The sequence below is a fragment of the Narcine bancroftii genome, chromosome 4, assembly GCF_036971445.1.
Source record: "Narcine bancroftii isolate sNarBan1 chromosome 4, sNarBan1.hap1, whole genome shotgun sequence".
Lineage (NCBI taxonomy): Eukaryota > Metazoa > Chordata > Chondrichthyes > Torpediniformes > Narcinidae > Narcine > Narcine bancroftii.
In genome coordinates, this window is record NC_091472.1 from 207,321,505 (window position 1) to 207,346,414 (window position 24,910).

Below are 24,910 nucleotides of genomic sequence, written 5' to 3' on the forward strand. Positions count from 1 at the left end.
GAGGAATGACGGACTAGGACTGGTCCCATTGCAGTGGTATGGTGGAATAGAACTGGTCCATGGCAGTGGTATGGTGGACTAGGACTGGTCCATGGCAATGGTATGGCGGACTAGGACTTGTCCATGGCATTGGTATGGCGGAGTAGGATTTGTCCATGGCAGAGGTATGGAGCACTAGGCATGGTTATGCACTGCCTGACAAAGTAGTCATTGAAAAAGAGGAAACTACGTATCCAAATATCTTGGCCAAGGAGGAACCAGAAACATGAGCTGCTATCCTGATAATCAACAGATGTAATGTTTACCACAGAGATGTGTTTAGATACAAGGACAGACAGTGCACAGTGACACTCAACAGAGGTGTTGGGTCAGGTTTGTGGACAAGCTTATCTTTGGCCCCAGAGTGTGCATTATGGAATGGTTACAGCGCAGAAGACCACTCAACCCATCATTCCATGCTGGCTGCATATCAGAGTGTAGACTGAGAACAACTCTCCCAATTAGTCTGCCCAGCCATTGCCTGTTGGTCTGTGCATGTCACGATGCTTTCCATTTTAACCACCTCACATTCCCCTTTGCTGGCTGTATGTGTTTCTGTGGACTAATTGAACCATGGATCGTCTGTCCTGTAGTCACTGCTCGAGCTGCCTCTTTTGTTTGATTATTGCTGGATATAAATTTTATTTTTGAAAGCACACGCGTCCTTTATAGAAACAAAGAGAACAGGCAAGGAAGGAAGACTTTCCACCTGCCAGATAAGGAAGACTTTCCACCTGCCAGATGCTTGATGACAGCAAGATATTTGTGTGCCAGTCTGAAAATTGACCAGGAAAATAAATGCAGCACAAAAATACAGAGAATGGAAATGTAAAGAAAGCGAGAAGTGGGGAACATGCTATCTGCATTGTACACTGTTACAATGTGCTTCCCCCCTCCCCTTCCTCCTTTCCATTTCTGCTCGGTGGTGGAAGGGTCACAGAAGGAACCAAATCTCCCCAAGGATCTGGGCATGGGGAGGGGTGTGGCACATCTAGCTGGGGAACGAGACCAACCTCCACATGTGGACGGCTCCTTAGGAGTAAGGTATTAGAAGCTTCCAGTGAAAGCATGCTGGGGAAAGGGTTAGAGGAGTACATGCTCCATTTGTTCACATCCTGGCCCATTCAGCGATGCCCAATAGTTCGCCAGCAAAACCAAGCACATTATCAATAGCATCGACCTGATCATGGGGCACATTATCACAAGTCTTTTCTGCACTCCATACCCATGCAAAAGTTTCATATTTCTGCAATGCTCAGGTGCAGTTTCTCGGTTTATCTTTTAATCATTGAATATTTATTTTGGTTTAGAATGGTGCCGATATTTGTTGTGTAAATATAAGGCATGATATACTTACACATGTCCAAGAGTGTTATTAAAATGATTTCAATTAAAACTAGTGCAGTAACCATGTTTGTGATCAGGCACCAATCTCTATTGTGGAGCATTTTTTAAAAATGGGTTAAAACTGAAAAGCGGGTTAAATTTTTTAATTTAGTCCCAAGTCAGGCTCTTCCAGCCCACAAGCCAAATTACCCCAATTAGCCCCCATATGTTTTGAAGGGTGGGAGAAAACTGGGGCTCCCCACGCAGACATGGGGAGAACGTACAAACTCCTCAAAGACAGCGCGGGATTCGAACCTGGGTCACTGGGGCTGTAATTGGGCTGGATAGAAAGTAAACTTTTTTTAATTCTTGGATTGAAACAAGTCTGTAATAAATTACATTGGGAATAGACAGGTGAATCATTTTATTTTTCCCTTTGAGGTTCTGGGTGTGGTCACACCGTCTTTGCTTCTCCATCCAGGATAGTCACACAACGGAAATGCTCGGTAGGACAGGAGGGTAGTGGTAGCTGCAGATTGCCCTGTGTGGAAGACTTTTGAGCCCACAGAGGACGTGTGTGCTTCCTTTTGGTCCTTTCAGCACTGCATTCTTGTTTTGCGATTATTTGTCTGTTGTCCCTCTGTCCTCAAAGATGATGTCTTCTATGGCCCGCACTGTGCGACCACGGTTCCCACCTGCGTCTGTTTCATCGTCCACGCCTCAAAACTCCATTGCTCTGGGAGGACAGCAAATGGCACAGGTATTTAAACGGCCTGCAGGCTGGTCTCTGGGATGCCTCGTGGCTAGTGCTTGCTTTTAGTGCTTCAGGTTTGGATTTTATAAACCAAAGGTTTGACTGAGCTGTGGTAAACTTCTCGATATTTTTAATTCATTGTGTTCCGGCGTTGCAAGTCAGCGTTATCTCTCATTAAGATCAGGTCCAAAATAAACTTTACCCTTTTCGTTCAATACGGTAACTCCTCCCCCCATTCCATGATGGGTGGGATCAAGAAGGTCCCATTTTATCCTGCTGGATATGCGTGAAGATGGGGGGGGGTGGCAGAGGTGGGGAGGGTGTAGATTCATTCTGCAAGTACAGGTTAGTGGCATGGCCAACACAGCATCACAGCTCAGAGTGGGCAGTAGAAGGCTTGGTCATCGAGTCAGGACAAATCATCTAAAACCTGTCATCATTTTACGGATCATGTTTGAAGTGTGATGAAAGACAATTTACACAATCCACTTTATCTCACGATAACATACGGGAATGAAATACCGTATTTGGTATGATTTGAATATCATCTCTTTGTCCTCACCTTGTATCAGTGTAAGAAGCAAGGTTTCAAGTTCCCAGACAGTTTTGATCCTTTAGAATCTGATCCACAGACCAGGCAATTGCAGGCTCCAAGCTCAGTTACCCACTGTAGCTTCAATACACCTTGCTTAGAGAGGAGCCATTGAACCAGAGGTCCGAGTATCATAAGCCCTCTCCATTTTGCAGTGGTATACATATGCAAAGATGTATACCACTGCAAAATGAGAAAGGAAAGTGGAGATGGGATGGATCTTGGGAGTGGGGGACAGAGCTGCGTGATGTGCCATTAAGGGGTGTAATGGGGAGAAGAGGGCTGTAGGTTGGAGCGTTGAAGGAGTTTTGTGTCTTGTGATGAGTTGTTTATTCAGTGTATTTTTAGGAAGTTACCAATTTTGTTGCCACATTTTCTGGATGAAAATGCTCCTGGGGGGGGGGTTTCATTTAATTTTTCTTCAAAATCATCTAAATTTAAAGAAGGCTAAAATGAATAATTTGCTGAATTATAATTTTGAAGAAATAAGGGCCTGAACGTTTATACCCAGTTGCCTTTCTAGAACTGGTGCTAGTTTGAGGTTTTGTGACCTTTGTTGAATTAATTTTTGGTTTTTGAAATCCAGCCCAAATTGATGTGTAAATGCATCTTCAGGTTATATATATCAGTGTGATTTTTATTAATGTCTTTTGCCAGTTGAAAACAAATTAATTCAAAGGAAAGGTGGGCAAAAATTTGTCTCAATTTGGTCATTGTTTGCACTTGTCACTATCTGGCTTAATGTCAACTTATGGAACCATTTTTTTAAATTGTTCATTTTCTTTTAATCATATTTCCACTTACAGCCTTTCAATTAGTTTCACGTTGCTCTTTGAGCATTGGAAAGTGACAGATTGCATGACTTTGTTGCCTTGTGCATTTAGAGCAACTCAACTGTGCTTGGTTCACACCGCTGGTGCTCACTGGAGGCCTCACTGGAGGTTCTTGTAACTGCCTGTGTCTTCTATCAGAATTCAGAAGTTTTTTTATAACCATTTCAATGCTTCTCAGTGGAATTGAGCAGGTGACTCCCAAACATTATGGCTGGTTAATTCCTGCAACCTGTTGAAAGCTCACATGAGTGTATTAACATTCTCAAAATCAGCCAGAGATATTGCTGTGATGTTTGAGAGCAGTTTGCCAATGTTCCGCTCAATTGCTAATGGGTAAACTCTGCTGATAGGTCAGAGCAGCACAGGAACAGGCCTTCGGGCTACCAAACATTTACAAACCTAGGTTGATCGTTAAAGAGCCAGTAAAAGAGGAATTTATTTTTCATTCTATTTCTAAAGTAGGGGCTTTACAACATGTGTCATGTGTTTGGGACATTGAATTGTGAGAGAATGCAGCAAACACTACCCAATATTTGCTGTTCGACCACTCCCAAGGTAGATCCATTAGAGAGTCATTGTGTGAGCGTTCTGTTTACAATGACACCTTACTCTGCAGCTGGACCAATGGGCAAAGGCAGCATTTGGATAGGACCTGGAATGGACTTGGGTCCTACACCTTGTGGAATTTTTCTAGGTTCTTGTTGCAGCATGCTTCCAGTCTATACTTGAATAAAGGTTTGCCTCACCCATGTGGTTCAGACATTGAAATACATGCCAGTATACGCAAGTAACATCAGCTGAAATTCATGCTCAATCCATTTTCTTTAAGGCTGTCTTGGATTGGATAAGAGACTCATATTGGATTGTGCAGTAAGTCCTGCAAGAATCTCCCTGGACCACGGTTGAGATTCAACTAGTTTTGCATTCAAACTGTCTAAACAGATTTTTGTCCCTTTCCCTTCCAGCCCAGGTTGTAGGACTGGTCAGAGACTTGCATCAGATACTCTTGTGCAGTAAAAACGGACTTGTTGCTCCAACCTGGCAGCCAACTGCTCCTTTCTCATTAGCAGCAGTTCATGGATCCATGGAGTATTTGGTCATGTGATTCCCCCAGAGTGGGAAGGTTTGGAATCCATAGAGCAGCAGGATGAAGAGGCAGCCACACCTTTCACACAGTGGAACAGCACAGCTGACGTGTGTGCAGAATATTAATCCCCTATCTCATTTTCCAAGAGACTATGTTCACTTTAGAGACCTTTTTCCACTTAATGTAATTATAAAAATTTTTACTGTCATTTTATGTTCATAATCTATCTATCCTTTCCCTGTTGCTTGGTTAATATTTCTTTGTTTCTTTTGGCGACTTTATATGCATGAGCTAAATTTGTCCAAATATAAACACTGTAACTTACCTGGTGATGCGTTCCAGATATTCACCACCCTCTGTGTGCAAAACCTTTTCCTTCAGATTGCCTTTAAATTACTCCCTCCCCTCACCTTAAACGTGACTCCTGTTCCCTGGGGGGGAAGGAACTGTTACTATTCTGTTTATCCCCTTGTAACTGTTAAACTTCAAAAGGTTGTCACTCAGCTTCCTGCATTCCAGTAAAAAAAAAATCCCCAGCATATCCAATTGCTGATAACCACAGCCCTCCATTTCGGGCAACATCCTGGTCAATCTCTCTCTCTCTTGCTACTGCATGTCTACTGTACGTTAGTGACCAGAATTACATGCAGTTCCCTTCAGTGTGGTCTAAACCAGCCATTCTCAATCTATGGGCCCCCACCCCCCCACCAAGGACTCTGCTCAAGGTTTATGGGCCTCCTTCCCTGTGAAGCAGTCAAGTTTAGTTGGTTTCTTCTGTACTTCTACCAACTACATAAAAAAACATTAAAAATATTTGCCCCCACCCCCTGGTTGAGAATGGCTGGTCTAAACAATGCTCTGTATAGCTGCAGCATCTGCTCTAAGACCTCGAGACTTGTTGCTATCTCCCTGTGTTGCAGTCTGATGACCTGACGTCCAAATGGAACTCTCAGAGGAACTGTTCCCACCATTTTGCATCCTGAGATTTCCCTGACTCCTTCGTCTTTCTGGTAGATGTCCATCCCCACTGCTTTCACGATTATTTGCAGTCAGTTGCGAGTCATGCACTCAGAGCCCTGCAGTCTCACCATTTAATCTACATACTTTATTTTTCCTTTGCCAGGTCTTTCCCCACCCAACCTGCCTCCCATCACCAAGTGTAGCAACCACAACCTCACTGCCTTCTAAACAAAATTTGACATATAGGCCCACGAGCCCGTGCACCCTCCAATACACCCATGTTACCAATTAGCCTACCAACCTGGTGCATCTTTGGAGCACTGGGGGGGACCTAGAGAAACCGATGCAGGACACAGGGGGAACGTACAAACTCCTCAGAGAGAGTGGCAGATTTGAACCTGGTGCTGGTGCTCTAATAACATTGTGTTAGCCCCCCCTCCCCCCTTCATGCAAGACATTTGTATAAATTGAAAAGCCCACCAAAGGCAGACCCATGTGTCGACTCCTCCAAGCCCGCCTACCCAACCCCCACCCCACATATTCTGCCCAACACCCTTCCGCCCCAGTGCAGTCTGACCCTTGAGTTATCCTCAGTGCCATATTACATCATATAGTTTTGGGTGTCCCTTGGATGCATATCCTTCCTTTGGGTTTACCTCATTGTTCAGATGCATTATTCAAGGTAGGCTTTGGGTATGAATTGCTCAAAGTCTGTCAGTAACAACATGGTTCCTTTTTCCCATTTCCTCAGCCACACCTGTTCCCAAGCCTCCAACTAAGTATGGATTCTCCCCTCCTATTATTGATAAACTCTGTGCCCATTATCACCTCCACTTCTCGTCCTTGTGCCCTCAATCGACTTCCAGGCAGAACGCAGACAGAATCCCTCTGGTCCTCTCTTCCCACCGCACCACCCTCCGCATTCAACACATTGTCTTCTGACACCCCCGCCCACCCTCTCCCCGCCGTTTGTGTGATCCCACCACCAGTCACCTTCTCCTCTGAGGGACTTCTGCAGTAATCACAGAAAGTAAAATACCTTTCCCTACGTCACCTCCTTCACCTCCATCCGGGGCCACAAACAGCTTCCAAGTGAGGCAGGGCTTTACCTGCATGTTATCCAGTGTAATCCATTGCATTCGATGTACCCGGGGTGGCCCCCTCTACATCAGTGAGACCAAACACAACCATTTTGCTGAACACCTGCACTCTTTCTGTCGGTCTAAGGAACTTCCTGGAGCCAGCCATTTCAGTTTCCTTTGCCATTCCCATACTGTAAACCGGAGGAACAGTGCATCATATCTCCCTGGTAGATCCTGAAATCTAACAGCTTGATCATATATTTTTCTAATTTTAGGTAACCCCCACCCCCCTATCTGGTTTCACTGTTCCCTTCCTTACCAGATCCCATTCTTCACCCCCAGTGATATCTCCTCTCTCTGTCTCTACCCTATCACCTCTTAGCCCTTCCCCAGCTTCTTCCTCCCCCTTCTCTTCCTTTTACCCTTGTTATGTATTCTGTGAGCACTTTCTACTCTTGACCAGATAAAGGCTCCTGGCCCGAAATGTCGACCATTTCTACCTACGGATGCTGCCTTAACCCGCTGACGTCCTGCGGCTTCTCACTGTTTGCTCTGTCAGTAACAAGAATATTGGCACAAGACTTTAACTTCCAACAATAGGGCATTGTGACCTATAGTCCCAACTCCAAGAGATGGCGGCTAATTGTAGGACCGCTTTGGGGCTGCCTTATTCTGCACAGCCCATGGATTAATCCTGACAGTATCTGGTGTTCCTGCTGCCTTGTCTTGTCGCATTTCTAAAAGCTCGGGGCAGTCACCACAAAGAGTTGAGGAGGGCTTGATATGGGCCAGCTGTCCACTGCCGCAGGCTGTCCGCGGCCACAGGCACCACATCCCAAGGTTTGGTGCTCTTGAGCATCACTTTGACGAGCCCTGGAGCAACTCTTCTCATTTGTACTTTCCTTGCTTTTTACTTCAATGATAAAAATTAACGTTCACATCCTTAGGAAGTTTCAAAGTCCTCTGCAGGCAGTGGAGTATTTTTGAAGTGTGGCCAAACTGGCATCCTGTTGTGGGCAGGGAGGAGATGAGGAGGTTTCCTGGTGGTCTATCTTGTAATCAACTCACCCCAAACTGAATTGCAACAATGACTTAATTGATGGGAATCAGTGAATTAATTGGTTAGGGAACACTAGTTTTATCCTAGCAGCAGATAATCTGATATTATGTTGGTCAGAATTTCCACACACTCTGGGAGACATCCTGCAGGTTTTGGTTCTTGTGTAATGGAAGGAGGGAGGGGAGGGGGAATGTGTAATTTGGTATCGTGAAGATCCATTGCCTACATTGTTTGTATCTGATGATCTGCAGGTTAACAATACGATTGCTATGATACCATCTCCCGTCCAGCAGCCGATGCTCCCTCCACCTCAGCCTCAGCCATCTCCCCAGCCTCCTTCATCCCAGCAGAGCTCCGTGAGGTAAGCATAGCATCATACATTCCCTCTATCAGCACCACATCCCAAGGTTTGGTGCTGTTGGCAGCAAGTGACTGGGATTGAAAGAGGGAGAGGGAAAACAAGACCTGAGACATGTCTTATTCATGAAGATGCAAGTCCATTTGTTACCCAGTCCCACCTCATGGTGGTCACATTTCCCTGAGGGATTTTGTAACTTGTTAACTTTGGATGATCTGTGTGAGCTCATTGTAAGGGAGGCCACACCACAGTTCCCCTCCCCACCCCGGCTCCAGTTCGGAGGGGTGAGGGGCTGTTCACCTGCACAACATTCTCAAGATTACAAAAGTCCTCCCAGAAATTCCGGTGCTGTGTTGTTTGGGAATTATTACCTGCTGCCAAAATAAGTGGCAGAGAAAGTATGCGAGAGTTTTTCCTTTTGAAATATTCATGATATTTCTCTTTTAAATGGGAGTAAAGATTAAATGTTTAAATAGATGCATCTCCCAGGTCAAGGTAACTACCTCTTCCTTCATCAGACTGTTCAGTTTACAAAATAGCAGTTATTCAGTTGCACTCTTAATATTCTGGGTTGTTTTCCCCGATAGCTTAACTCATCCCAATTGGTTTTGGTCGGTTGCCATCTGGTATTAACCTCCGCTCTAGGTTGAAGCCAGTTTCAGCTCAGAGTCTAACAGGGCACTGCACTAATTTCTGGCTTGCAGTCCAATTGTGGCCTGTTGTACCCTTCATCTTGAGTGCATTTCTCCACTGAACTTTCTTCAGTCTTTGAACAAACTACTTCTATACAGAGCCACTGAAATGTTTCACAAAGGTGTGATTTTCAAGTTGATGCCAAGCCGGAAGAGGGATTAGAATTAGGCCGTGACAGAATGATTCCTGGCATGAAGCGATTAGCATATGAGGAACATTTGAATGTTCTCCTTGTAGATCAGAAGAATGACGGGGACCTCATAGAAGCTTTTTGAATGTTGAAAGGCCTGGACAGAGTAGATATGGCAAAGTTGTTCCCCATGGTAGGAGAGTCCAGGACAAGAGAGCACAATTTCAGGAATGAAGGGCACCCGTTTAAAACAGAGATGTGGAGGAATTCCTTCAGCCAGAAAGTGGTGACCCTCTGGAATTTGCTACCACGGGCAGCTTTGGAGGCCAAGTCGTTGGGTGTGTTTAAGATTGATAGGAACCTAACAGTCAGGGTATCAAAAGTTATGGGGAGAAGGCCGGTGAAAGTGGCTGAGTGAGAGAATGAATCAGCTCATGATGGACTCGATGGGCCAAATGGCCAACTTCTGCTCCTATGTCATATGGTCTTGTGCCAAAAAGGATGGACACAAAGTTAAAATGTTATTTGTATTTGTTAAACATTTTCATGGAGTAAATGATTATGAAATATTTATTTATGTTATATTTCTATGCTTTGTATTGGGTGTGTACATCTGTGCACTGTGGTCCAGAGAGACACTGTTTTGTCTGGTCGGCTGCACCATTTCATCAGATGCAAGGATCGACAATGAGATAGACAACAGACTCGCCAAGGCAAATAGCGCCTTTGGAAGACTACACAAAAGAGTCTGGAAAAACAACCAACTGAAAAACCTCACAAAGATAAGCGTATACAGAGCCGTTGTCATACCCACACTCCTGTTCGGCTCCGAATCATGGGTCCTCTACCGGCACCACCTACGGCTCCGAGAACGCTTCCACCAGCGTTGTCTCCGCTCCATCCTCAACATCCATTGGAGCGCTTACATCCCTAACGTCGAAGTACTCGAGATGGCAGAGGTCGACAGCATCGAGTCCACGCTGCTGAAGATCCAGCTGCGCTGGATGGGTCACGTCTCCAGAATGGAGGACCATCGCCTTCCCAAGATCGTGTTATATGGCGAGCTCTCCACTGGCCACCGTGACAGAGGTGCACCAAAGAAAAGGTACAAGGACTGCCTAAAGAAATCTCTTGGTGCCTGCCACATTGACCACCGCCAGTGGGCTGATATCGCCTCAAACCGTGCATCTTGGCGCCTCACAGTTTGGCGGGCAGCAACCTCCTTTGAAGAAGACCGCAGAGCCTACCTCACTGACAAAAGGCAAAGGAGGAAAAACCCAACACCCATCCCCAACCAACCAATTTTCCCCTGCAACCGCTGCAATCGTGTCTGCCTGTCCCGCATCGGACTTGTCAGCCACAAACGAGTCTGCAGCTGACGTGGACTTTTTACCCCCTCCATAAATCTTCGTCCGCGAAGCCAAGCCAAAGAAAGACATGTACAGTCAGGTGTCAATAAACGTAACTTGAAAATATACTAGAAGTACCAAAGAGTAAGATGAATGGATTGAATTATAAGAAATTTCATAATGGAACATAGAAATCTACAGCATGGTACAGGCCCTTCGGCCCACAGTAATGTGGCAACCTAATTACGTACTCAAACAACTGCCTAAATTTTCCTTCTTCATAACCCTCCATTTTCCTCAATTCCATGTACATATCTAATCATATTTTAAAAGAATCTGTTGTACCAGCCGGCACCATACACCTACCTATCTCTGTGTGGAAAACATACCTTTTACATCCCCCTCTGTACTTACTCCCAAGCACCTTAAAACTAGGCCCTCTCGTGTTAGCCACTTCAGCCCTGGGAAAAAACTCACACGATTGGGGGCAAGCAACATTTCACCATGCATGGGCCAAATGGTATGTGAGTGGTTGAACAGCAGGCTGCACTGATGCTACCATAAATTAAATAACAAAAAATTTAAAATGCACTAATTTCACTCAGACTTAAAGATACATTACTAGAGCGCCTCGGATGCCCCCCAAAGTTCTTCAACATGGTTATCCAACTGCACGAAAACCAACAAGGTCGGGTCAGATACAGCAATGAGCTCTCTGAACCCTTCTCCATTAACAATGGTGTGAAGCACCAACCCTCTTTTCAATCTTCTTCAGCATGATGCTGAACCAAGCCATGAAAGACCTCAACAATGAAGTCGCTGTTTACATCCGGTACCGCAAGGATGGCAGTCTCTTCAATCTTAGGCGCCTGCAAGCTCACACCAAGACACAAGAGCAACTTGTCCGAGAACTACTCTTTGCAGACGATGCCGCTTTAGTTGCCCATTCAGAGCCAGCTCTTCAGTGCTTGACGTCCTGTTTTGCGGAAACTGCCAAGATGTTTGGCCTGGAAGTCAGCCTGAAGAAAACGGAGGTCCTCCATCAGCCAGCTCCCCACCATGACTACCAGCCCCCCCAGATCTCCATCGGGCACACAAAACTCAAAACGGTCAACCAGTTTACCTATCTCGGCTGCACCATTTCATCAGATGCAAGGATCGACAATGAGATAGACAACAGACTTGCCAAGGCAAATAGCGCCTTTGGAAGACTACACAAAAGAGTCTGGAAAAACAACCAACTGAAAAACCTCACAAAGATAAGCGTATACAGAGCCGTTGTCATACCCACACTCCTGTTTGGCTCCGAATCATGGGTCCTCTACCGGCATCACCTACGGCTCCTAGAACACTTCCACCAGCGATGTCTCCGCTCCATCCTCAACATTCATTGGAGCGACTTCATCCCTAACATCGAAGTACTCGAGATGGCAGAGGCCGACAGCATCGAATCCACGCTGTTGAAGATCCAACTACGCTGGGTAGGTCACGTCTCCAGAATGGAGGACCATCGCCTTCCCAAGATCGTGTTATATGGCGAGCTCGCCACTGGCCATCGTGTCAGAGGTGCACCAAAGAAGAGATACAAGGACTGCCTAAAGAAATCTCTTGGTGCCTGCCACATTGACCACCGCCAGTGGGCTGATATCGCCTCAAACCATGCATCTTGGCGCCTCACAGTTCGGCGGGCAGCAACCTCCTTTGAAGAAGACCGCAGAGCCCACCTCACTGACAAAAGACAAAGGAGGAAAAACCCAACACCCAACCCCAACCAACCAATTTTCCCCTGCAATCGTTGCAACCGTGTCTGCCTGTCCCACATCGGACAAACGAGCCTTCAGCTGACGTGGACATTTACCCCTCCATAAATCTTCGTCCGCGAAGCCAAGCCAAAGAACAATACCAATATTTACAAATGCAGAAATTAACTGAAGTAGACATATACTGAAAAATCTACACTCAATTATTCAGGGCATATCTACGCAAGATAGTGTCTATCGCAGGGGTAGCCAATGCATCAAAATAAATGGTGACAAGGTGCTCTCACGAGACCTGGCCTTGGTGGCCACCATGTTGTATTTGGCGTTGTATAAGTTGAGAGCGAACGGTAGGACGAGGAGCGTAGAAGAAATGTTCCCTTGTATGTTCGCTGGGGGGGGGTTGGCGGCAGCACTGACGGGGGTGTACTTGTATCGGCGGGCTGGGTGCACATGGTATTTTTGCATTGGGTTATGGGTGGATAAATTTGGATCCAGCCCACAGGTTGCCCACCCCTGCACTAGATCAATGCCTCATCATGTGTACATCTCCATCAGGTCACCCCCTCATCCTCTGTCGCTCCGAGGAGAAAAGACCAAGTCCACCCACCCTATTTTCATGAGGCGGGCTCTCCAATCCAGGCAGCATCCTTGTAATTCTTATCTATACCATCCACATTCTTCCTGTAGTGAAGAGATAAGAACTGAACACAATATTCCAAGTAACAATGATGTATCCATTTTATGGATTGTGTAAATTAGGGAAAGATTATTTACCAATAAGTACAACATAATTGTTTTATAGTGGCAGGTGTCGTGGACATTTCTGATGATGTTGATGTCCTTATCAGTGCCGTTTTCAAACTTCCATTCATCTGCTTCTGCTTTCTCTCATCCACTTTCATCCTTGTTTGTTTGACCTCCTATTGCAGTGACAAGTTGTTGCCCAAGTTACCTAGAATTATTTTCTTTAAAGAAGCTTTTAAGTAACGTTTTGAATGCTTTTTCTATTCCCGCACCCACTGCCCCATCTTTATCAGGTATGCGTGAGATGCTAGCCTCTTTCAGCCCGACTGTAAAGCCGCACAGAATACTCTTGTGGGGCTGTCGGGTGGCCATCTGAAACTGGAAAAGCCGGCCAGGAGGGTTACTTACCTAACCCTTCTCCAAGAGGTATAACTATCCTGTTCGGAGTTTTGATTGTGGCAGCCGAAAGCTGCCCGGGCTGCCAGGGGGCAGGCTGATGACATCGCAGTGACGTCGACATTGTCAGCCATCGACTCCTGAGACAAGGAGACTTGTCTAAAGTAGACTTGTCTAAAGTAGACTTCTTCAAATTTTATTTCGCACCCTCTCCCGCTGCCAGTCTCCCCATCCTCTCCCGCCTGACTCCCGCGGGCGAGGATGGGAAGGAACCGGCAATGGGAGTCAAGTCATGCCTGAGTTGTTTGTCAGGCATACCTTGACGCGCTGCAATGACGTGAGGTCAGTGTGGGCGGAACTAGGCATCTGGAGTAGCCGGCTTTCGCTGTTAGATGGCTAGCAGTGAGCTGGCACGTTTAGGTGCCAGAAAGCCGTCCATTCTGTGGCCACCTCTAGCCGTGCCTGCAGGCGCCTAATTTTCTATCAGAACACCTGAAAGCATCTGCTGATGATCCCTGTCCTTCTAGGATCTCTTTGCTGCCACTCTCGGCTCAGCTTTTCATCATTAGCTGCAGTGTTAGAAGTCACATCGTTGTCGGCGAGCCCCGTTAACATCCAACAGGTTCAATGCCACTCCACCAACTACCCCAGTCACCAGCAGGCAGCGCCCTTTGTGCAATGTAGCCCCTACCATATGCAGCTGAGGGTTTTCCATCTCTCATCAAAATACTCCTGGCCTTCTTTCCCCACCCACCCCATCCCTGGCCCTCTTTGCATGGCTTCCCAGATGACTTTGGACGAGATGGCTACTTCTTTCTCTTTGCACCTTTCTGTCTATCACCCCCTTGCATCCATTGAAGAGGCTGCGGCAGGTGAATCCACAGACACTTTGACTCCAAAGGGACTCCCTTTTGCTTCTCCTCCTCTGATGTTAGGGGCACCAGGCTCTTGGCAACTCTTTGTTTGCCTTATGGTGGTCTGTTTCCGTTAGGAAGTCCTGGATCCAGGTACAAGGAGGGCTGTTGAGTCCCAGTGAGCATAGTTTGTCCACCAGCCTCTAGGGAGTGATCTTATTAAACGTCGAGCTGAAGTCAGTGAACAACAGCCTGGCGTATGAGGTGCCGTTCTCCAGGTGGACCAGGATGGAATGAAGGGACAAGCATCGTCTGTGGAACGGTTTCTTTTGTAGGCGGATTGAAATGGGTCCAGCATCTCTGGGAGATGTGTTTTAATGCGTTCTATCACCAGACACTCAAAGCATTTCATAATGGTGGAGGTCATTACCATAGGGCAGTCGTCATTGAGGCCTGTTACTGTCACCCTTTTGGGTACCGGTATGATGGTGGCTGTCTTGAACCCTGCAGGAACGATGGACCGCTGCAGCTAGGTGTTGAAGAAGTCTGTAAAGACCTCTATCAATTGGTCTGCTCAGTCCTTCATTACCTGACAAGGTATGTTGTCTGGTCCCTCCACCTTGTGTGGGTTCACCTTGGATAGGTCCCATTCATAGGGGACACGGAGCTTTCTTTATCATCATTCTATTTTTTTCATCAAACCATGCGTAGAAGGTGTTCAGGCCATCCGGAAGGGAGCTGTCATTGTCCCTAATTCTCAAGGTTAACTTGTGATCCGCTATAGTCTTCATCCCTTACCACATGCGCCTCTTGTTGCCGGTGTTGCACAGATTGCATGGGAGAGTTCGGTCCTGCATGATGTTAGTGCCATCCTACACCCTGTCCTGAAGGCAGCATCATGAGCTCTGAGAAGGGCCCGGACCTCTGCATCCAATCATGGTTTCTGGTTAGCCCTGGTTGTGAAGCATTTGATCTTGGCGACATCCTCAATGCACTTGCTGATGTAACCAGTCACTGAGCTTGTGTACTCATCCATGTTTACATGACCATTGTAGGTGGCCACCTCCCTGAAACAGCTCTAGTCCATGGTCTCAAAGCAGTCTTGCAGCACTGCTGTACCCCCTCCCCCCAGGCCATGTCCTGATCTCCCTGTGAACTGAGCTAGTTTATTTTGCCAGCAGTCTGTACGCGGGGGTTAGCAGGACAGATATGCGATCTGAGTAACCAAGGTAGGAACGAGGTGCAGCCTTGTCCACACCAAGGATGTTGGTGTACACCCGATCCAGAGTGTTCTCTCCTCTGGTAGCAAAGTTGACGTGCTGTTGAAACTGTGCTAAGACCATTTTCAGGTTGGAGTGATTGAAGTCACCAGCAACAAACATGGCACCATCAGGGTGGGAGGTCTGGGCTTCGCAGATGGCACCGTAAAGCTCCTTCATGGCTTTGCCCACATTAGCCGAAGGCGGAACATTTACAGTGGCGATCATCATGGCCGAGAATTCCCTGGGCAGGTAGAAAGGTCACTCAGAGGAGGTCACAACATAGTGACAGGCCCTTCCAGCCCACAAGTCTGCACTGCCCAAATACACCCTTGTGACCAATTACTAACTCCATACATTTTGAAGAGTGGGAGGAAACCCACGTGGTTAGAGAGAGAACATACAAACTTCCTGCAGACGGCGGCACATTCAAACCCAGGACATTGGCGTAATAATAACATTGTGCTAACCACTTCACTAACTGTGCCGCCATATTTAGGCGTATCAGTGAGCTTAAACATTGTGAGAGACAGTACAGAAAAGTGAAAGAAAACTCGCAGGTACTAGATTTTCCCAGTTATTATCAGAGAACATACATAACGTCACGTACAACCCTGAGATTCCTTTTTACTTCCAGCGCAGCAGAATGACCTCTAATTGGTGGTGCAAATAAACTGTTCACAGCATAAAACAAATAACTATAAACAGATAACGAATGTAAACAAACTGACTGTGCAATCCAGTCAGAACAAAAAGCGAATCAATAAAGTACTCAAGTCAGGGTCCTTAAATGAGTCCCTGATTGAGTTTGTTGTTGAGGAGTCTGATGGTGGAGGGGTAGCAGCTGTTCTGAACCTGGGGGTGCGAGTCTTGTGGCACCGACACCTCTTTCCTGATGGCAGCAGCGAGAACAGAACGGGTGGTGTGGGTCCTTGACGATTCCTGCTGCCCTACTACTTAAGTTTTATTGTTTTATCAGTTCCTATGAGTAGAAGTTCCTTTGATTGTTTGCTTCCTCACATTTTAACTTTAGTTTGACACGAAAGCAGGCAGGTCCAATGTGGCATGGAACCCAGTGCATGAGCTGAAGCTGATCTCTGACTTGCTCAAAGCCTAAGAAAGTGCTTTATGAATCAAGTTCCCAAAGTTCTGGGGTTTTTTGTTGTTCTTCCCGGATGAACACCAAGGAGAGGGAGAGAGAGGGGCAGGAAGATGAGGGGTGGGGTGGGAGTAAGGGAGGGGGGAGGTTAGGAGAGAGAGAAGGCAAAAAGAGGCATTGGAGGAGGTGGAAATCAATGGAGCCGGAAGGGAGGTGAGGAGGGAGCGGTGCTGGGCAAGGGCGAGGCAAAGGGATAATATCGAGGGGCATTGTGAAAGTGGAAGAATGAGGAGAAGGGGAGGGAGAAGAGGAGGGAGAGATAGAACAGGAGGCAGAGGTCAGAAAGGGGTAGTGAGAAAGAGAAGGGGTGGCAAATAGAGAGGGGGGTGGTGAGAGAGAGGACATAAAGGGAGAGAGAGGGAGAAGGGGTGAAGAGAGAAGAGGAGGTAGGAGGGCAGAGAGAGATGGGGAGATAGAGAAAGGAGGGTGGAAAGAGAAGGGGGGGTGTAGAGAGAGGAGGGCAGAGAGACAGAGAGAGATGGGGAGGTAGAGAAAGAAGAGGATGGAGAGAGAAGGGGAAGTAGAAGGAGGGGAAAGATGAGGTGAACAGAGAGGGGGGAGGTGCAGAGAGAGGAAGAGGGGAGAATATACAGTTGGAGTATCCTGGGCAAGTAACTGCTGAGCATTTTGTTGATGGTACAAATTGCAGCCAGTGTGTGTCAGTGGTGGAGGGAGTGAAGGCCAAGGCTGTGAATCATTCATGCTGGCTGCTGCTCCTGGAGGAGTGTTGGATTCTCCAATGGTCAGTGTTGCACTCCTGATTTGTGTCCTGCACAGTGAATTCTCAGCCACCTGGCGTCCATGGGCAATGGGGAGTGCTTGTTGCATGAATATGCAGGTTGCTGAAGATAATTACTCACTTATGTTCTGTACCAAAACCTTTAAACAAGTTGCTGAACTATCAGTCAGATCCTTACCCTTTCAAATAACTTTTTTTTAAATTAAATTATATATATTTTAAAATGTGGGCATAATAGAATGATCACAGGCCCTTCCAGCTCACAAGGCTGTATCCATTAACCCACAGCCCCAGAATGTTTTGTAGGGTGAGAGTATCTGGACCGCCAGGAGAAAACCCACGAAAACACAGGGAGAGCGTACAAACCCTTACAGATAGCGCCGGATTCAAACCGTTATGTTAACTGTCCCATTTAAGGATAAATATTAATGTAAAGTACAGCAAAAATAAAACAAATGAATGTCAGCACAGAAACAAGCCCTTCGGCCCATCTTGCCTCTGCTGAGCATGTTGCCCATCTGAGCTGGTCCCATTTGCCTGCATTTGTCACCCCTCAGCCTCGTGTGCTCCAAGAGCTAACCTATCCTTTCTCAAGCCCAACAATAACACCCTCATGCATCTTTCCTGCACCCTTTGCAGCTTATTGGCATCCTTCCTGCAGCTGGCTGACCAGAACTGCACACTGTCCAATCCAAATGTAGCCTCACTAATCTAGCATTGCCACATGACATCCCAACTCCTGTACTCAGTACCTGACCCCCTCTGTACTACTCTATCTGTAACATGGTTCTAAATCTGTGAAGGCGTTGCTTCTCAGCCTATGCAACAGCCTTTAATATAAATTGAAATTAAACTAAAAATGCCTTTTTACACTTATTTTCCATTTTGGAAAAAATGTTTAATATTCTTAGAATCTTTTGCCAGTTGTATAAGAATTCTAGGTGCATAATACCAGATAAACAATATGTAAATGTTTGAAAGTGATTGGGAAATTAGGAAGTTCATAGCTCAAGTTTATTGTCACATGTCAAAAATGCAGTGACAGGTTGTTTGTGAGCAGACCAGCAGGCATAGTACATAGTAAAAGAAATATAAAAGGACAGAATCAGAATTTATTGTCATGAACAAGTCACAAAATTCATTGTTTTGTGGCAGCTTCACAAGCCCAAATATTGCTATAAATTACATTTTAAAACAATAAATAAATTAGTGCAAAAGAAGAGAAAGTGAGGTAATGTCTGTGGTTCATTGTCCATGTGGAAATTTGATGGTGGGGGGAGGGGGGGAAGAAGCTGTCTTTGTGCCGCTGGGTGTTTGTCTTCAGGCTCCTGTACCTCCTTCCCGATGGTAGCAATGAGAAGAGGGCTTGGCCTGGGGGGGTGGGTGTCCTTGAGGATAGAGGTTGCTTTCTTGTAGATGTCCTTGATGGTGTGAAGACTGGTGTCCATGATGGCGCTGGAAAACTTCACAACTATACTAGACGGTGATGCAACCAGTCAGAATGCTCTCCACGGTTCACCTGTCAAAATTTGCAAGTGTCTTTGGTAGCATAACGAATCTCCTCAAAATTCCTCATGAAGAAAAGCCACTGGCGAGCCTTCTTCATGATTCCATCAAAGTGGAGGCCCCAGGATAGATCTTCAGAGGTGCTGGCACCCAGGAACTTGAAGCTCTTAACCCTTTCCACTGCTGACCCCCTGGATGAGGACTGGTGTATGTTCTCCTGAATTCACCCTCCTGAATTCTACAATCAGCTCCTTAGTTTTGCTAACGTTGAATGCAAGGTGGTTGTTGTGACACCATTTAATGAGCTGATCTACCTCCCTCCTGTACACTTCCTCATTGCCATCTGCGATTCTGCCAATGACCATGGTGTCATAAGTAAATTTATAGATAGCATTTGAATTGTGCCTGGCCACACAGTCATGGGTGTAGAGTAAGTAGAGCAGTGGGCAAAGCATACATCCTTAGGGTGCGCCTGTGTTGATTGTCAGTGAGCAGGAGACGTTTCCAATTTGTACTGATTGGTCTTCCAATGAGGAAGTCAAGGACCCATTTGCAGAGGGGCGGTACAGAGGCCCAGGTTTTGGAGCTTGTTGTACTGAAGGTACGATAGTGTTGAAAGCTGGGCCGTTGTCGATGAAGAGTAGCCTGATGTACGTGTTGGTGTTGTCCAGGTGATCTAGAGCTGAGTGGATTATAGAGAGAGATATGTTGGGACTTAGCAAAGAGAACATAATTTTACAATTTTAGGGCTCATGCAGGAGTCTGATAAAGGCAGAAAAGAAACTGACCTTGGATTTGGTGGGGGTCAATCTTACACTCATGGATCTTCTTCCTGACTGGAGATGGGGGTGAAGTGAGTGTGGCTGGAAGGGATGAGTCTTTTAATATGGTGGCCGAGAGACGGGAAGAGAGAAGGTGAGAGGGGCTGTAACATCACTGGTTATGTCTCTGTTCCAGAGACAATCCTGTTGCAATTTGAGAATTTGTCAAAGATGAAAGTTTAAAGGGTTGTGTTGGAAATAGTTTGAATCTAAACCAGGAGGTAAAATTGCCCATTTATCATCCAAAGATGATTGTAGGTTTTAGTCAGAGATCTACAGCAGGGAAATACGTCCTCCCCCCATTCGTGCTCATGCTGATCAAGCTTGTACTGTATCCACATAAACCTTCCTGTCATCAGTCCTCGTGACACGTTGTTGGTAGGATCATGTAACATGGGGAAGGGCCAGCAAGAGATGTGACTTGCTTTTGAGATGTTTTTAAAAAAAATGATTTTTAGAAGCAGGAAGCTGTCCTCATGAGAGGGTGTGCGGTGAGTGAGAGCAGTGGCCAGAACTGGCTCTTCTCCCTCTTTCCCATCTCCTACTCTGTCCCTCACAGAGGTAACGTATCGCAGGCGATATGGCGATTCTGCTCCTGTACCTTGGAAAATGGCAGCCCCTACTATCCAATTCTCATTGAATGGGGCCAGAAGCTTCAAGGAGATAGTGAGATAGCTCTCTGAATGAGAGGGCTGAATGTAATTGTTTGTCAAGAAGTTTAATATTTGTAAAGCACCAGATTCATTATTAAGCAATGATTTTACTTCCCAGGTGGCTCAGAATCTTGAAGTAGGATGTGCTGGGGTGCAGTTTACTGAATCCTTCACTGACTGTCTAAAATCATGTCATCCAATGCAGTTCTGGTCCTGCTCCATCCCCAAGTGCTTTCCTGCCAAGTCCATCTGCACAGACCACGCAGAGCCCAGCTGCAGCGCGGACACCCCAGAACTTCAGTGTGCCTTCTCCAGGTCCTCTCAACACTCCAGGTATGGTGTTTGCTTGAACCCAGTCAACAGCAGAGGAATAAAGAATATTACAGTGAAACCCCTGGTATCTGGTATCTATGGGGATTGGTAGATGCCAGATAAGTGGGTTTTCCGGTAGCTTGAGACTCACTCTTACATTGCATAGCTAATACTCCTGCATTAAGAATAAATAGTTTTAAAGACAAAAATACTAGAGTGTACTTACATGAACAAACTTCACTTGCATGAATACATAAACCTTAAAGCATTTACTTTATTTTCAGTCACATTCTTTGAAAACATTTAACCGTCGCTGCATCTACAGGTTCCTCCCTCTCCACGGAGCCGCCCGAACGATGGACAATAACGTTATAGATAATTAACTCCCCCCCCCCCAAAGTTTACATGTAAAGCCAATGCTTCTGACTGGGGAGACTCTTAACTAAGCAGGGATAAGGAGACACTAAGGGAGTCACCCCAATGGCGAGTGGCATCAACCCGCTCTCCATCCTGGGCGACGCCATTACTGTATCACTCAACTTTATTAAAACAGCTGCTACAAGCAAAGCTCAACCAAGTTCAGCCTAGTTCCCAACTTATTTATTTTAATTTTTAAAATTTATTTTCCTCAATTTTGAGGCTGCCGGTTGCTTGAATTCCAGATGTCAGGGGTTTTACTGTGCATCTACTTATCTTAAATGCCCTAATCCTCCATTCTGTTAACTCCAGGGAGATTGGTGCCTGGAGTACGGAGGTGGTCAGAATAGATTTGAAGTAGAATGACAAGATTTCTCTCAGCTCTATTATGTTGTTTTCATTTGAGTTTTTGTCATTCAAAATTCTAAAGGTGTTGGCCATGTCATGGATGCCATTTAAAATGGAGCTCTGGGTGACCATGGCAAAGGCAGTCAAAGAAAAACAGGGGCTGATTAACAGGAAGAAACATGAGACTGGAAATAGAGTTCAGTACCAGGAGGAGTGGCCTTCACATTGGGGAAGAGCAGTGGCCCAGATTTTATAGCGTTCAAATTTTGTCCAGTGATGTGGAGCAGAGAGTGGCTGTTTCAACATTTTCATGTTCTCCAATGGGGCTGACTTATAGAAGCATAGAACATTCCAGCATGGAAAACAGGCCCTTTGGCCCTTCTAGTCTGTGTAGAACTATTAATCTGCCTAGTCCCACTGACCTGCACCCAATCCATAGCCCTCCATACCCCTCCCATCCATGTACCTGTCCAAATTCTACTTAAATCTTAAAAGTGAGTCTGCATTCATCACTTCAGCTGGCAGCTCGTTCCACACTCCCACCACTCTCTGTGTGAAGAAGTTCCCCCCCCCCCCCAAACCTTTCACCCATGTCTTTTGGTTTGTATCTCGCCTCCCCTCAGTGGAAAAAGCCAATTTGCATTTACTGTATATTATACCCCTCATTCTTTTGCATACTATCAAATCTCCTCTCATTCTTCAACACTCCAGGGAATAAAGTCCTAGCCTGTTTAACCTTTCCCTGTAACTCAGTTCCTGGAGTCCCAGCAACATCCTAGTAAATCTTCTCTTCACTCTTTCCATCTTATTGATATCTTTCCTGTAGTTCAGTGACTAAAATGTCACACATGCCTGCTAGCTGTTTGCTATAGCTGTGTGCTGTTGATGTATTGCAAGTTTCATGACAGCCAGTAGTATTCAGTATTATCTGCATTTCAACAACTGCTGTTGACTAAAGGCACTGTACATGAGAGACAACTTCTGAACAGCACTGGAACTGATGTTCTTCTGTAATGGAGAGGACGGCAAAATTGGAAGAGGGTATGGACATCAGTACCATGCTGATTTCAGCCCAACTGAAGTGGGCACCAGATTTCAGATTTGTTGTCAGAGTACATACGTGACATCACATGCAACCCTGTTGTTACGAGCCCAGAGGACCCCAAAACCCAGCAGCAATAGAAATTCAAGACAAATGGTTACTTCAATGAAAGTTCCTTTTAATTTTCTTTAAACATAAAAACAGGGTCAAACTTTAACTTATTACTATTAACTTAACCTAACTTAACCCTCTTCTAATTCTAAGCGCCCGTGTATGTAATATGTGTGTAAGTTCAGAAAAATTCTTTGATTCACAGTCCAATCTCACTTCTCATTCCTCCAAGTTCACCAGTATCAGGCAATTCTTAAACTGTGCACAAAATTTAACATTTATGAATCTTCACCAGGCTCTGGTGCTTAAAGGTAAATGGTTACCTCTCAGGAAGGTTCTTGTTGGTTTCAGAGAGAGATTTGTTGCTCGTTGGACACACACAAACTGATTTCCTCCAATCAGTCACTTAAGTGTCTTACTGAAATATCTTGCCCCATCATGGGTTTTCCAAATGATAACCTCTTCTTTCAGGTCACCACAGAGCTCCTCTTCTTTCCTTTATTTCAGGAAAAACACTCTAGCCAGCCATTTCCTCTTGTGAGGACCACAAGGGTTTTGAACAGGCTGAACTCAGAACTCACAACCTGTCTTCAAAATGGGATTTCAACAAGCTCCCAGCTTGCCGTGTTGCAGCCTCCAAAAGCTACTGCTTTTCTTCTCTCTAAGAGAAGAATCCTGTTTTCTTTCCTCTCTCTGCTTGTAAAAACCAGAACCCCTCCCAAGGCTCCAAACCCAATCCTTGAAAGATCTTTATCAGCACTTGAGCCCGCTCTTTTGAAATTCCTTCCAAAGCAGCTTCGTTGTCTTTTGCAAAGCCATTGGTGCCTGCATGTCTGGCTTCAGCCAAAGCTCTTGCATTTTAAATGAGATGTGTTTTGTGAAGTTTAAGTATCTGTTTGTGAAGTAACCTACACTGAACCCCCACAATCTATCTAAAGACATATTTATATATAATATAATCCATAACACTGAGATTCTTTTTTCTGCTGGCGAGACAGAATCACCACTTTTTGGTAGGGGAAAAAAAGCTGTACATAGCTTCTGCATGTAAACAAATAAATAGCCAGTGCCAAGGTAGACCTAACACCTGGGCACCTGCTCTCTCTTGTTACAAGGCACTGGTGAGACCTCACTTGTATTGAGAGAGTGTTTGGGCTATTTGTTTAAGAAAGGATCTGCTGATGTCAGAGGAGGTTCACCAGGATAATTCTAGGAATGAAAAAGCTATCACATGAGGAACTCTTGGACTATATTTTTGGGGATTTTGGAGAATGAGGGGGGATCTCGTTGAAACATTTTGAATGTTGAAATGTATAGACAGAGTAGATGTAGAAAGGTTGTTTCCCATGGTGGGAGAGTCTAGGACAAGAGGGGGCAACTTCAGGATTAGTCTTCCTTAGGGTATTCACTTAGAACAGGGATGTGGAGTAATTTCTTCAGAGGGAGGTGAATTTGGAATTTGTGGCCACAGGCAGTTGAGGAGGAAAGGTAATTGAGTGTATTCAAGGAAGAGGTGTCCCGTGGCATGGTGAGAGATAGAAAATGTGGAACCTCAGCCCTCCCAGAATTATTTTAAAAAAGAGGATTTCTATAAGAATAATCAATTACTGGAAATTTAAACTGAGCTGCAGATGGGTTCTAAAAGAAATAGAACTCGACTGGCAGCCTCTGGACTACAGCAGAAGAAAGAAAGTAAACGGGGGACAAGGTCTATTACACTTTAAGAAACCTGGAGAAGAAGTTCAACCTACCTTCCAGCTGGAATCGCCTGCTCCTGGGCATCGTCGCTGCCTCCTCTGGTCGATCAGGAATCAGTGTCTCGATTGGTAAGGTTTGGACTCAGTGAGGAAGATGAGTCATCAGAGGAAGGAGACACAGACTCCAGCTCAACGGATTCGACTTCAGTGGAGGAAGGAACAGCGGCTGCCAGTGAGGAGGCAAGGAAAACTAATTCTAAACATTATATAGATGATGTATTGAAAACTTTGAATAAGAAGGAAAAAAGCTGGATAACATTATAAAGTAATAGCAAAAATGGAAGGTGTAATAGAATCTCTGAGTGAAAGACAATCTTGTAGATGAGAAATGTGACAAAGTTATTGATAAAGTTACAAATTTCATTAAAAGCCTTAAAGCTTGGAATCAGGATAAAGCCAAACTTTGGAGAAACATTGATGCTCTAGAGAACCACAATAGAAGAAATAAGGTCAAAATTGTAGGACTCAAAGAAGGAATAGAAGTTCCTGATGCAATAACCTTCTTTCAAGAGTGGATTCCAAGGACACTGGGACAAGACAAAGTGGGGAATAATATTGAAATTGAAAGAGCACATAGAACATCTATGCCCCCATCTTCTCAAGGCCAAAAGCCCCGCTCAATATTAAATATTTACAATATTGAGATCGTGAAAAAATTCTTAAGGCGGCAGCCAAAGCTGCGAAGAAAAGAGGAGCACCATGTTTATGTGAAGGGGAAAAGGTTTTCTTCTACCCAGATATCAGTGCCTCACTTCTAAGGAGAGGACAG

At 45.5% G+C, this 24,910-nt stretch overlaps 1 protein-coding gene across 5 annotated transcripts in view; it reads left to right on the forward strand.

Annotated features, from left to right (window-relative positions):
* med15 (mediator complex subunit 15) overlaps nucleotides 1–24,910 on the forward strand; it is a 204,863-nt gene that overhangs the window by 136,971 nt on the left and 42,982 nt on the right. For 4 of the 5 annotated variants that reach the window (XM_069933772.1, XM_069933768.1, XM_069933771.1 and 1 more), the window contains 3 exons: nucleotides 2,018–2,125; nucleotides 7,985–8,094; nucleotides 20,360–20,487. In XM_069933772.1, coding sequence (XP_069789873.1) covers nucleotides 2,018–2,125; nucleotides 7,985–8,094; nucleotides 20,360–20,487 — 346 coding nt within the window. The remainder of the gene's footprint in view (nucleotides 1–2,017; nucleotides 2,126–7,984; nucleotides 8,095–20,359; nucleotides 20,488–24,910) is intronic. The other variant, XM_069933769.1, reaches the window with a different exon arrangement.